At 36.2% G+C, this 14597-nt stretch overlaps 1 protein-coding gene across 1 annotated transcript in view; it reads right to left on the bottom strand.

Moving 5' to 3' along the window:
* Positions 1-14597, bottom strand: part of LOC138709972 (uncharacterized) — a 162372-nt gene that overhangs the window by 55505 nt on the left and 92270 nt on the right. The window contains exons 4-5 of the mRNA XM_069840654.1: positions 9715-9805; positions 1863-1958 (exon numbers count right to left, since the gene is read on the bottom strand). Coding sequence (XP_069696755.1) covers positions 1863-1958; positions 9715-9805 — 187 coding nt within the window. The remainder of the gene's footprint in view (positions 1-1862; positions 1959-9714; positions 9806-14597) is intronic.

Raw genomic sequence — 14597 nt, 5'->3', positions numbered from 1 at the left:
TATTATTATTATTATTATTATTATTATTATTATTATTATTATTATTATTATTATTCAGCTTTACAAGCCACTGAAACCTTTGGATGCTCAACATATTTTTATTCTAATTAAACAACACTAGTAATTTACAAGTACCGGGACACTTCTGGTCTTACGATTAGCATTGCACTCCACTTCCCGAACAGGGATTTACTGAATATACAGAGTGATTCACGAGGATTTACCGTCCTTCACGGAGCTTATTTCCGAAGACATTCTGAGCAAAAAATGTCATATAAACATGGGTCCTATTCTCAATATTTACAGAGTTACGTTTCGTTATTGGAACGCATTGCTGTGAATGCGTGATCTTGGTCGGCGTGCAGTCAGCAGCCAGCGCGACCGCTACGGAAATCAAAGATAGCCGTATGCAGTTACGTAGAGCGACGAGTGCCGTTCACAAGCGTGCGGCCAAGTGTACTCAAGCGGACGGCGACATTTTTTAAAATGTGTTGTAAATTCTCCAAGACTGTAAATTAGGATGCAAAATTGAACTGCAAATAATTAAGTCGGTGGAAGTGGTGTGATTTGTAATAATTGTTGTGATAAGTGCGTAAGAATAATGTAATTTTCTAATTAAAAATAGAAAAAAAATGTCTGTACGAAGCAACTAAGGAGTACACAGCACATTTTTAGTTTCATAATACTTGCCAATTAAAGAAATGATACTTCTGAATGGTTCATTCTCTATTTGTATTATTCTTTTAACTTCAAACTAAAGAAAAAAACGTATTTTACAAACAACTTTAAATTAGTGTAACTCTGAAAATCTGAGAATAGGAACTATGTTTATATGACATTTTTTGCTCAAAATGTCTTCAGAAATAAGCTCCGTAAAGGACGGTAAATCCTCCCGGTATAATCAGATATGCTGCTACTTGACAGATTACTACTACTACTATATTCTGAGATAAACCATAGCAACCCAGCTGGTAAGGAAAAAGGCCATTAAGGCTTGTCTCAGATTATACCACTATTACAGCTCGTGAATCCGATGCTAGCAGACGGACCATCCTGTGTAATTCTTAAAGGAACCAGGTCTTATCCCCAGAGGGCCCGGAGCTTGAAGTCTTTAAATCCTACATCAGTATCGGAGACCCGTACTTCTTCACCCCAACCTACTTTCAACTACTGCAAATGATAGAAGAAATGAAGGTGAGGTGGGATGGAACATGGAAACCCAAATAAGTATCTACATCTGCTATATCTATAAGAAATTTTATCATAACCAGACCGGAGATCAAACCCTGTCTAGAAGGAAGACCAGTGCGCTAGAGCCGAGTCAAGACGCGGTAATCACGATTTCTGGGAGACAATTTCTTGCCGGTGTATAATGAAGGCTTTAACCTTATTACTAGTATTATTATTATTATTATTATTATTATTATTATTATTATTTATTATTACTACTACTACTAAACTTTTCAAGCCACTGACGCTTTTTTACGCTCTAACTTCCTTCTTAAGCAACACCAGACATTCACAAGTACAGAGATTCCTTAGCCATATGATTAATTTTGCATTCCAATTCCCGAACAGAGATCTAATAGGCTATTTTGTAACCGGACAAGCTGTCACTTGTCTTGTAACAGATTATTATGACTATTATTATTGCTTGTAGTGATGGTTCAGTGCCTGTGGCATGCTTGTTCAGATTATTCGTCCCTAGCTATAAGCTCACGTATAACACAGGGCAAGGGACACACTCAGTCCCTATGGAAGAGACAATGAACTGCATCTGTCGTCGAACACGCTGTTTCTTTGAGTCATACTGAGATAGTAAATCAGTATTTACTGTAAATCAAGTAGGTATTGATATTTACCTGGACAAACTTGTACTTGTTATGGGCAAAGACGAGGGGTACGGACTTCGGAATCCCGCACCCGCCGTTGAGATCGGATACATACTAGGAGTATGCCTGCAACAACGAACATATGCATTCTTATCATCTCACAATAAAACAATACACAAGCAATAATAATTATTTCTATGATATTTATTATATTATAGTTCACAGAAAAAGTACATACATATAATCATTTAAAACCTTACATTACAGACTTTATAATTTTACACATAGATACACCATTTTTTTCTACAATTTAAGTATTTAATATAATTTTTTTTTTTTTTTGTTTTATCTTGCACTTGCGTCTAGTTTTGTGCAAGACTCAACTCATTTTAGTATGTTGTTACAATTAGTAATTCTACATCTATAACACAAAAACAAGCGTATAAACATATTTGTCTAATTATTAATTTTTTCATTCAATTCTAGCTATTTCATTTATTCTTTCCATTCTAATTTTTTTAGTCAAAAATAGATAGAGACCTAATTGCTTCTGTAACTTTGTGTTATTATTATTCATAAGTTTTCTTACAGCTATTTCTTTATTCATTTGTAGGAACTTTTCATTTATAAATTTCATCCGTATATCTTTTGTAGGTTTACATTCAAGAACAATATGAATGTCATCTTCTCTTTGTCCACATAATGGGCACATGCCTTAAGGTATATTTCTTAATCTCCAAATCCCTCGACTGAACCAGGCCAGTCCAAATCTTTCTTTCATTTTCATATTATCTAGGCTATATGTACTAGACACCGGCAAATCAGACAAGACTCACGCCCGTAACTGCGTGCCGTCAGGCTTGGGTTCCGGTGACGCTACAAAGCAAGTTAACTTTTAAGACTGAACCCATTCAGCCCGGGTTTTCTAAGTTCAGTCCAGGCGGAACCCATGAAAGCCTGCCTGTTTGGTAGTATTATAAGGTAGAGTGACTTGCATTTACGGAAGCCAGTCTGCGCTGCTTAAGATGAAACAGTACTAGTTTGAAATCTAAGTTCGTTAGTCACTTCAAAAAATCTTTATTTTATGGTCCAACACGGCAGAAAATTCTTGATTAAAGAAATATAGTTTTACAATTTATTGCACTACAGAATTTCATAAAATAATAAGATAAATATCATACATTTCATTTTTCTGCAAAGTGTATCTGACTCAAGAAATAAAGGCAGATAATTCTTGATTAAAAAAACAGTTATACGATTTATTGCGCTATAGAATTCATAAAATAATAAGACAATATTATACATTTCATATTCCTGCGAAGTGTATCTGACTTAACAAAATAGTAACATTTCGTAACTTGTGACTATTTGAGGAGAGGAGAGGAGAGGAGAGGAGAGGAGAGGAGAGGAGAGGAGAGGAGAGGAGAGGAGAGGAGAGGAGAGGAGAGGAGAGAAGGAAATATGTTGAAAATATATTGGTAACAATTATTATGAATATCAACAACTATTATAGAAAAATATTTCATTTTAACTTTTTCCTTATCTACAATTAAAAGCCTCACGAATACCTGTAAAATATATAAAAGTTTTTCGTTCTTCAGAATATTGATTTGCTATTTAACTTCTGAGGGACAGATTTCTTTTTATTTATGAAGCTGAAAGTTTGAATGGTTTGCATTAAATTTATATTACTACGATGAAAAGGAAAGTGACGGTAATTTATAATAATTGTTGGATTTAATGGATATTATGTTGACGAGAAATGGTTTTCTTTTTCTTTATTAACGGTACGTTTCAGAATACAACAAATTAAGTTTTCAGTAGTTTGTCTATATCTGTAGGCTTCTTGTCAGGTTTAAATGACTTGGTTGATATTTATCATGCATCTGAAAGCAGCACAGTCTGGCGCAGGTCGGCGGAACCCAACAGTCCTTTCATGTCCTCTTAGGGCTATGTGGGAGTCACGTGCAACCACACTGCCTACCTGGTAGTGAGAGAAGGTTGCAGGCGGGCGAACGATACTAAGCGTAAGCCCGCTCACGGACGTAAACAGTCATGGGCAAGTCTGAAAGAGATTTTGCCTGTCTCTGGTATGGACGTGAGAGATGGACAAGTACAGGAAGCATTTAGAGTAGGAAAGAAGCAAATACAAAATTCAGAACAAGTTAGACCAACAGTAGTAAAATTTAAGAGTTTGGTTACGAAGGAGAGGATTATGAAGAATAGAAGAATGCTAGGGAACACAACGATCAGAACAGATAACGACTGAAGCTACGAAGTGAGAAGTAGAAGAAGAGTTTTATTTTCTTAAAGCAGCACGAAAAAATGGACAATTCGCGAAACTTATCAAAGACAAAATAAAGATAAACAATTTGGCTTTTAGTGTAGAGGAGTGCTTAGTAACGTTAAAGGAACCATTTGTAGGCTCAGAAGAAAAGGAAAGGAACAGGAAAATTTTGAAAGAAAAAATCAAGAATATCGTATGTAAAGGCGAGGTTAGTGACATAAGTGTGGTGAGTGTACGCGAGGCAAATGCAAACGTATCAAAATCAGCGAAAATTTCCGGAAAGCAAGCAGTGACGTCAACTGAAGAAGAAATAGGAGTGACGCGAACTGATATTCAGCAAGCACAGCACAATAATACCTCAATACAAGTGAAGGGAAATAGTGGACATCAGATGGGAGCAATTCTGAAACGGGTGAAGGAACTAGGATCTAAATCGAGGCTGACGAAAAGTAGGCTAGAGTAACGGAAGTAGGAGATAGTTCAGGGAGCAGTGATGAAGGAAGAGGGGAAAACAAGGTGAAAAAAAAGTATGACTTAAGGAAATGGTGTGGAAGGGAAATAAATCGTGAGAAAAGAAAACTAAGACCTAAAAAGTAGCAATGTGGAAGAGTGAGTAGTGAAAAGTGGGAATAATTAAAGATGTAGAGTGAGGGGAAATGTGTCATACAGGAGGGGGGTTATAGTATTTTTGGTATAATAATGGGTTAGGAGTAAACGTGTGGAAGAATTGATGACAGACAAGGAAAGACTAGTGGAAAAATTGCAATAATAAATTAAAAATAAGTAAGGTCCTAAATGGCTTGTACGACAGGCGTGTAAAACGGTGAGTCGACACTGTATAGGCTACTAATAATGTGAAGTGCCGCCTCACCGAAAGTTATATTGCGTAAAGACAAATATATACAGATACATTCATTTCAATTACAGAATTGAAAGATTCCAATGAATGGTAATACAATGAAAGTGGAAAGTTATGGATTAACGGTGAGAACCTCACGACAGTTCTTAGTTTCACCAGCACGAAATAATGTGCAACTTATATTTCTTGAGCTGTTTAAAGCGATTGTTAGTAGACATAATATCAAATCGTCGTCACGTAGCAATGCATAGGAATGGGATTGCTCCAGAGAGCCTGATTTCATCCCCACTCCCGCCCGAACGTCAACCATTCCAATCTACGCCTCAATCATCACCCTTTTCAATTCCATTTCTTTTCAGCCCACCCACACTCCCATCGATTCCTAGTGCGGTAGGGCTGAGAAGCAAAGGCAGAAAGAATTGGAAAAACTGGAAAGGGGATGAGGTGATCCCAATAAACCGATTTGGTTCCCAATAGGCAGCTTCAAGGGGAGAAAAAAACTGCAAGAAGGGAAAGTGGGTGGGGGGAAAGATGAAGAAAAGACATCCGAGGTTGAAAGACCCACAACAAATGAAATGGGTCGGAATGAGGTTTGAAAGACGTCAGACCTGAAAACATGTTGTTCATTGTTGCTACGTCCACGTACTGTAACACAACTGAAACTCAAATCTTCTTAATGAGATGTCGCATTTGTTTCGTTGGGGCGTAAATGTTTATTCAATTGCTATACAACAATACATAAAAGACTCAAGAAGGAAGATCTATCGGTTAGCTGGACAAAAATTCTGAAGTCATTCTTAAAACATGAAAGTTTCTATACCACGGATGAAATGATAATAATATCTTTCCTCCTATTCAATGATGAATAATGGTACAGAAAATAAGGAACGCATAGTGGCTAGCTTGACAGAGGCGCGGAGGGCTGCAAGGCCTACTGGACCTAGCGCATAATCCGCGCTTCTCTAGTTTCGTTCCTGGTAGTAACTTTGAAGTAACATCAGTCAGATACAAGGGGGTTTCTCACTTATTTCATTAGCATGTTGCTGAAATAGCAAAGTCAAATGAAAGATAAATATAGCAACATTCTAGGAATAATCAGGTAAGGTAAAGGCTGATTCACAATAAACCGGGAACGGAAACGACAGCGAGAACGAGAACGGAAATATTGTTAAAAATAAATGTATTTAAATGCGAGCATTCGCAATTAACTATTGTGAATGTTCACATTTAAATACATTTATTTTAACATTATTTCCGTTCTCGTTGTCGTGTCCGTCCCCAGTTTATTGTGAACCAGCCTTAACTCTTAAGCTTCCGATATTTCTGTCCTAAATTATTTGAAGACAGAAACTTTAAAGAACCAGACACACATTTTCAGATAGCTACTATTATTACATTTGCAATCGACATTGCCCTCCTAACATCTAGCTTGATACTGTGTAAGGTATTAAATGGCTGAATGCCACATTTCCAGTTATTTCTGCCAGAAATTCGAGTCTTGCATGCATTCCACGTGGAGATTTTTTCTTGCTTTGAATGAAGGACATCTTTCTTCCCGACCTTTTGGTCTATCTCTGATTTTTCGACCTTATGAGAAACACACACACGCACACGCACGAACACACATGCCTTACTTTGGTAATATGTTATAAGGCATTCTATGAAGGTATCCAAAAATATTTGTCTATGTGAGTTACTTTAGCAAAATGAAGATTTTCAGAGATAAGTAATCATTACCTTCTGGAACGCACAAAGATAGTTAAATGAACCTCAAAACATTTTACAAGAACGCATCAATCTCGTGTTTAAAATTGCATCAATTTTTCTTTCTCAATCATTCACAATGATAGACGATAACCAGATTTAACACAAAAAGCATTTCTGGTACTTTAGAATTACAATAATCACGGTAATTTCGAAATGTTCAGGCTGAATGTCAGAGCCATCAACTCAACCAAACCCACGTCTGGATTTCCATGAATTGATTACCATAGCTACTTCTATGTAATTCAATGTAAACTTAATTAAGTCATGGTTCACACCGACGAAAAAGTTCAAAGTCTCTGACATTATTAGCCTAAAAACGATCTTCAACCCTTATGATACGAAGTTTACTTCTCTATTAAAGTGTAGGGTATGCGAAGAAAACGTCAACACAAACCCCAGAACTGAAGAGCGCACTGACAGGACAAACGAGTTAACGTGGATTAAAATGACGAATAAAAGGGAACTTCCAATTTAAAGTGATTATAAATAAGTAAAGTTATGAAGCTCATACTATCAGGGAATTCCATCACATCTCAATGAATATTGCTGGTTTGTAATCTTCGGGGACAAGGGGAATATCTCTAAAGAAGATGCAGAACAAAACTTAGCGAAAATCTACCATGCGAGTTTTGTATTCAAACTTACGACTGTGTCTTAGAAATAACGGTGCATCGGAAAATTACTCCTCATCAGAATGATCTTTTGGAAAGCCTTACTACCTAGTTGCCACATCCTATTCACCTTTTCCTTATAACATGTAGGTTATCATTTTAACGTAAAAGGAGCAAGAAATTAAACAAATAAAATAAATCAAGAAATTTTGGAAATTTGCCTTCTAGTAATCTCCCTCCCCCCATTGCGGAAATGATGAAATTATCGTGACACCACATTCCAAACGTATTACAGCTGCGCCCTAACCATTCTGTAACTTAGCCTATACCATGGCAGGTATACTAGGCAATACACGTGCACTTCTCAGGATAAATAGCTGAATGGCACTAGAAATACTAGCAATATCGCTAGTGCTTATCTCAAAACTAGTTGAATGATCAAACTTAAAATGTTTTAGATTAAAAAGCAATGACAATGTCATAAGAGAGGTAGCTAGTAGCGATGGGGCTAACGTTTTCGAGACGGTTCGTAGCGTTATTTATCGTTATTGGTTGTTACACGCTCTGTTACCGGGACAAAATGGTTGGTCACGGGAAGTTTTCACTTAGCTGTGTGCTTCTTTTCACGGCCAATTGGAAACTGTTCGCGATGACGAGTGCGGACGGCAATTGTATTGGGATTTCGATAAGGGTAAGAGGAAGAAAAGGAAATGGGTTTTCAGAAACAGAGCCAGTTAAATTCTTCGCTGTATAAAACGCTATTTTAAGGACTAACATTTCTTTCAAAATAGAGTGTAAATAGTAATTAAATAGAAGTAACTAGTTCAGAGAGAATTTCAGTTTTTTTTTTGTAAACATTCACCAGCGCACGTACCCATTATGTTGGTTTTGGCTATCAACCATAACCTGAAAGGACAACGCCATCGCCATGATTGCAAACACACACACATAATAACCCAAAGGTAAAATCCACAACCGCGTTAAATTAATCTGTCACCACAAATACATCAATCAATTACATCAATAAACAACCGAACAATTTAATTACTCAACTGAAATTCATTTATATAAACGCTCGATGCACCCAATTGCAATATCGTGCACAAAACATTAAATCTAATTCTGTAAGAAGTTATTATTTCTGAATTATTTACCGTTACCAAAATACTCCCGGTTGTCTGCCATTGATGTTTCCAAACGCTTGTTTCGTTGCATACGTGCCTTTGCATACATGTTGCAATTTTAAACCAAAGGTAACTTATTTACTGTGATAAATAACATATAGCCATGATCAATAACAGTTTACTATTAATGTAACGTAATCTATGAAGTAAAATATCTACATAATGAAATCAGCAGCTGTGATTAGACTAGTTTCCAAAAACCGATTTTGATCAAATGTGGTGCATATTCATGATACACAGTAGGATTAAACAAACTTACTTTTGCTCCAATTTTATTAGTTCTACTAAGATTACTCAGAAGAGTTTCTTGATCCACATCTAAGTCATCTCCATACTAATATGTTATGTTTTGTAATAGTGCTTTAAAAGCGATTTTCTAACAATGGTAATACGTAGCTTTTCTACGAACTAAACACTGTGACCCATTTTCTATTATTGAAAATAAATAATCACTTTCGCACAGAGGATTCAATGAAGACCGTTTAATATCACTCGTGTTATACTGCAACTGATTCACAAAAGCTCTGTTTATATGCAACATTGATTCATTATGTACATTCGTTCGCGTTTTAAGTGCTGCAATCGATGTTTGTCGACCACTGACTTCAGTCAGACAAGCAAGTCAAGAGCGCCTACAGGTTAGGCAATTTTTTATATCTGTACATATGAGTGAATGCACTCAATGAACGCGGTGCAAATGCACACGACTAACCATTTCTGGTCTATGCAATTAATCGGTGTTGGAATTTACTCTTGAGACATTAAAATTTGGTGCGAATTTCGTTTAAAATATACTGTTTCCAGTTTGTGACCACCCTTTGTCTAACCTTAACTTCTGCTCTGACACTGTGAATTATATGGCTGAAATTGACAATCTGCAAGGTGGAATTCGTGAACATTATGGTAGATGGAAAGGCGAGGATCATGACTAGCAAGGTTAAATTTCTGAAGTAACGAGAAACATCTGCTAAATTTTATACTGAGAGCTTTCATTCAGGAACAGGGTACTCTGGTGTGTTGCACAACTATGGCATGGTATCCCCAACTTTACTTCCCTTCCGAAAGGAGTCTTGCTAAATATTTTTATCTCCTCCGCTGAAAAAAAAAACTGAATATTACAGGCCTAAATACAGTATTGGTGACAAGAAAAACATGACACAGAATTAATACTCACCATGTTGCGGCAACTTGTGACATCTCTGGGCTGAGCATGGGGTATGGGTACTGGCCTGCTGAGAACGGGTACATGGGGGGCCTCGTGAGACCTGAAACACGTGCAACAGTGGTCAGAACACACACCACGGCACACACAGAACCGTCACCCCACGACAGAGAAGTGTAAGAAGACATGCGCCTCAGTTAACACATTAGAGAAGCGAAGTTTCACAGTAAAGATCCATTACACCAGTTTAACTACAGAAGTCTAGTTCTTAGTAAATACACTAATCCCACTACAGTCGTATCCTCAGAAAGGTCTCAGTGTACAAGTGAAAATACTGCAATTCATAACAGCACGAATTCTACTACAAAGTTGTTAATTGTATCACAAATATCCCTCTGTACCAATTGTACTAATATTTTTCTAAATAATACTATTTACATTAATTTAACTATAATATTCGTGCACCAGTTTAACTATAAAAATAGTGGCCTTAGAAAAGGCCCACTGAACCAGTTCTACTACAGTTGGAAAAAGATCACTGCACCAATTCTACACAGATTTGTTTTTAGGAAAGCTCACTGAAGCAATTATAATACAGACTTGTTCTTAGGAAAGTTCAGGGATGTCTTGTTATTTGAAAATGGCTCATTGTTCGTTTCTACCTTACAGTCTTGTTCTCACAAAAAAAAAAAAAAAAAAACTCATACTTCTACTAGTCTTGTTCTTACAAAAAAAAACTCATACTTCTACTAGTCTTGTTATTACAAAAAAAACTCATACTTCTACTAGTCTTGTTATTACAAAAAAAAAAAACTCATACTTCTACTAGTCTTGTTCTTACAAAAAAAACTCATACTTGTACTAGTCTTGTTCTTACAAAAAAACTCATACTTGTACTAGTCTTGTTCTTACAAAAAAAAACTCGTACTAGTCTTGTTCTTACAAAAAAAACTCATACTTCTACTAGTCTTGTTCTTACAAAAAAAACTCATACTTCTACTAGTCTTGATCTTACAAAAAAAAAAAAAAACTCATACTTCTACTAGTCTTGTTCTTAGAAAAGACTCATTATACCTCTACTAGCCTCGTTCTTAGAACTTAGAAAAGATTTATTCCAATCTTGTTTTTATAAATCTTAGAAAAGTCATTACACCTTTACTAGTCCTGTTCTTAGAAAAATCTCATTACATCTCTACTAGTCTTGTTCTTAGAACAGGTTTACTTCACCTCTACTATCCTTGTTTTAAGAGAAGGCTGTTACACATCTGCTAGTTTTGTTCTTAGAACTTAGGAAAGATTTATTCTAGTCTTGTTATTATAAATCTTAGAAAAGTCATTACACCTCTACTAGTCTTGTTCTTAGAAAAATTTCATTACATCTCTACTAATCTTGTTCTTAGAACAGGTTTACTTCACCTCTACTATCCTTGTTTTAAGAAAAGGCTCATTACACATCTACTAGTTTTGTTCTTAGAACTTAGAAAAGATTTATTCTAGTCTTTTATTTTCATAAATCTTAGAAAAGTCATTGATGGACTGTACAAATGCATTTAAAAAGTGGAAGAGTACCAGTTCCTGTGCATTCTCGACTCCGCGGTAATTACCAAATCATCTTCTTTCCATAACTTCCACGTTACCCCGTGTCTAATTACACTGTAAGGGGATGCAGAAACACACCTCGACTCATTAAACCCCCGCCACGAAAACCTGGCTCAATAATTAATTATACTTGTCCCCTTTTGAAACATTATCCTGGATGCACAGTCCACTCAGCAAACAAAGAAACAGGACACATTTTTTTTTCTGGAATCTATTAGGTCTTGACGATCTGTTTCATCCCTCCAAAATGTCAGTTGTCAAAATTATATTTCATGACTTCTATAGATGACGTGGCAAGAGGACACAGGCTACATATTACTCAGAAATCTTCAATACACTACCAAAAATACTTAACTATCAGCCGAGGGTATAGACGATATAACTCCCCGACACAGGCGCCCACTTTTTTTAAATAATGAGGATGCAAGATTCTGCACACAAGTTCCAGAAAACTTTCATTGTTCTTTCTAAAAAAAATGTCCTTACATATTTTACAAAAAATAACATCGTTCGATTTTTAATAATACCCATGGAAATTACTTAACCTAAGATGAAAACTAAGGCCCTTAAGAATCACCTTTTCCCTTCGACTGCTTTGCTCACCCTTCGTTGATCCTGGCAGCGATCATGTACATGAGCTATTACTTTCACTGCTACTACAACCCAATTTATCACTCTCTTCCCATTCACTGCAGTTTTATTTTAAATAGTTATCTTTATTAAGAATTAAACCATTATCAATAGTTACATGGAAATCACTGATCACTTAACAAAAAAACACCCGCGACTATGATCATCACAAAAAAAAACAGTCACTGGACTTGAATGTTCATAACGGCTACTTTTAAATTTCGTAACAAATTTAAACGTTTATGAAAAATGTTGAGTATTAATAAAAATACATTCGAATACACTGTTAATTCCGTATTATTATTTCCGCTTGTAGTAATGAGTACTGGACTTATCTATAAAATCTGTATACAGACAAAAGCAGAAGAAACTGCTTTCTGAAGGATGCACTGGGAGGAATGGTGAACGGGAGAAGAGTTCGTGGCAGAAGAAGATATCAGATGATGCCGACATTAAGATATATGGATCATATGCGGAGACTAAGAGGAAGGCAAAAAACAGAAAAGACTGGAGAATGCTGGGTTTGCAGCGAAAAACCTGCCCTTAGGCAGAACACTATGAATGAATGAATTTCCGCTTTGTACTTTAATAAGTTACTCTTCGATCGCAATAGTTGATCGATTAGACTGAACTGAAAAAAAAAAATTGGATCAGAGACAAAGAGTGGAGTCACCGTTGCATCATGTGTGGGGATTCACCGATCTCATATGCAGGAGGAAAGAAAGGGAAGAGGCACTGTGAGATGCGTCACTAACATGTTCATTGCGACAGCTGACCCTCTATAGACTATGGATTTGAAATACTGTATAGCTATTCATTTTTGGCTTATATCTTAGTTCAACTTTTAAACAAATTAATAATTTTTTTAACATGAGTAATCTCTCTTAGAATTATTAGAAATATCATCATCATTATCATCATCGACGTGCAAGTATTGCGCCTCACTAGTCCGTTACGGTTTCTAGTCATCACTTTTTAGACCTTCCAGCAAGTCGACGACCTCTTGGTGTATATAATAAAATTAATTTGGGAAACCTAAGGTTTTTCCTTCTATCCACATGATATTTCCATGGAGTTCTATAACTATGGATGTATTGCAAAATTGGTTCAACTTCCAGCTCCAGGAGAATATTTTTATTTCTTCGATGGTCAAAAAGTGTATATCCTGCTGTCCGTCTCATGAAACTCATTTCAGCAGATGTCAATCATCTTCCATATAATTTTCTAAGTGGCATAAAAGATTCCTTTCTAAATACAAGATTTGACGTGTCTAAGCTTTCCGTCCAAAATTCCCCCCATTCAATTTTAATTGTAATTATGCGTTACTTCCTACTTATGACTTTTAAGGAATCCGAAGATTCATTGCCGCCTTCACATAAGCCCTCAATCGGTCCCTATCCTGGGCAAGATTAATCCAGTCTCTATCATCATATCCCATCTACCTCAAATCTATTTTAATATTATCTTCCCATCTACGTCTCGGCCTCCCCAAAGGTCTTTTTCCCTCCGGTATCCCAACTAACACTCTAAATGCATTTCTGGATTCGCCCATATGTTCTACATGCCCTGCACATCTCAAACGTCTGGATTTGATGTTCCTAATTATGTCAGGTGAAGAATACAATGCGTGCAGTTCTGTATTGTGTAACTTTCTCCATTCTCCTGTAACTTCATCTCTCTTAGCTCCAAATATTTTCCTAAGAACCTCATCATCATCATCATCATCATCATCATCATCATCATCATCATCATCAATAACTTCAAGGTTTAGGCCGATGGCCTGTTCCGCCTCCAGAATTTTATCGGTCAAACTGGTCTCCAACGTCTCTTTGGTCTTCCCACTCATCTTCTTCGTGTAGGTCTTTAACATCATGTTCTAAAAGATACCCTACCGTTGGGCATTCTTGTTATATGGTCGTACCAATTATTTCTATATTTTTCAATTATAGATGTTACACTCTCGATATTCAGTTCTTGACCTATATCTTCATTTCCTTTATGGTCCTGTAGTCTAAATCCTGCTAGTGGCCTTAAGAGTCTCATCTCAGTGGCCTCAATTCTTCTCTATTGGACTCTAGTCAGGATCCAGGTTTCTGAACCATATAACAATGTTGGAATTGCCTGTGTCTTGTAAAATTTGAGAACAGTTTGTCTGTCGACTTTATTTATGAGTGTACGTTTAATTGTACCAATAAGTCTTAAAATTTATTTAACTTGTTTTCTACGTCTGTGGAGGATATTTAAGAGAGATCACATCCAAGGTAAGTAAAGGAATTTACTTGTTCAATCATCTTATCCTGTACTACAATTTAAGTTCTTAGTGTATTATTTCCGCAGAAATAATAGTTTTCCTGTGTGATATTTTTAGATTGTAGTTATTAGCATCAATTCTCAACAAATGAACTGCTCTCTGTAGGTTGTCTTATTCTCAAATACCCTTAGGCCCAATTGTATAAAACTCCCTGACTAAAGATCAACTTTGATCGAAGATCGGAAAGTGATCCGAGTTCAGACACTTCTTCTATTGTATAAAACTTTCCTGCGATCAAATTACCTTGGTTCAAATGCAATCTAAGTTCACGTGAAAAGGATTTGACAACATCGCATAAACATGTGAAGTATGTGATGCGCGGGCCATGTTGTACAGGTTTATTCAGTGTTGCAAA

This window comes from Periplaneta americana, chromosome 12 (genome assembly GCF_040183065.1).
Source record: "Periplaneta americana isolate PAMFEO1 chromosome 12, P.americana_PAMFEO1_priV1, whole genome shotgun sequence".
In the NCBI taxonomy this organism is placed as follows: domain Eukaryota; kingdom Metazoa; phylum Arthropoda; class Insecta; order Blattodea; family Blattidae; genus Periplaneta; species Periplaneta americana.
Note: the sequence above shows the minus strand (reverse complement) of the source record. Positions and strands in the feature narration are given on the sequence as shown.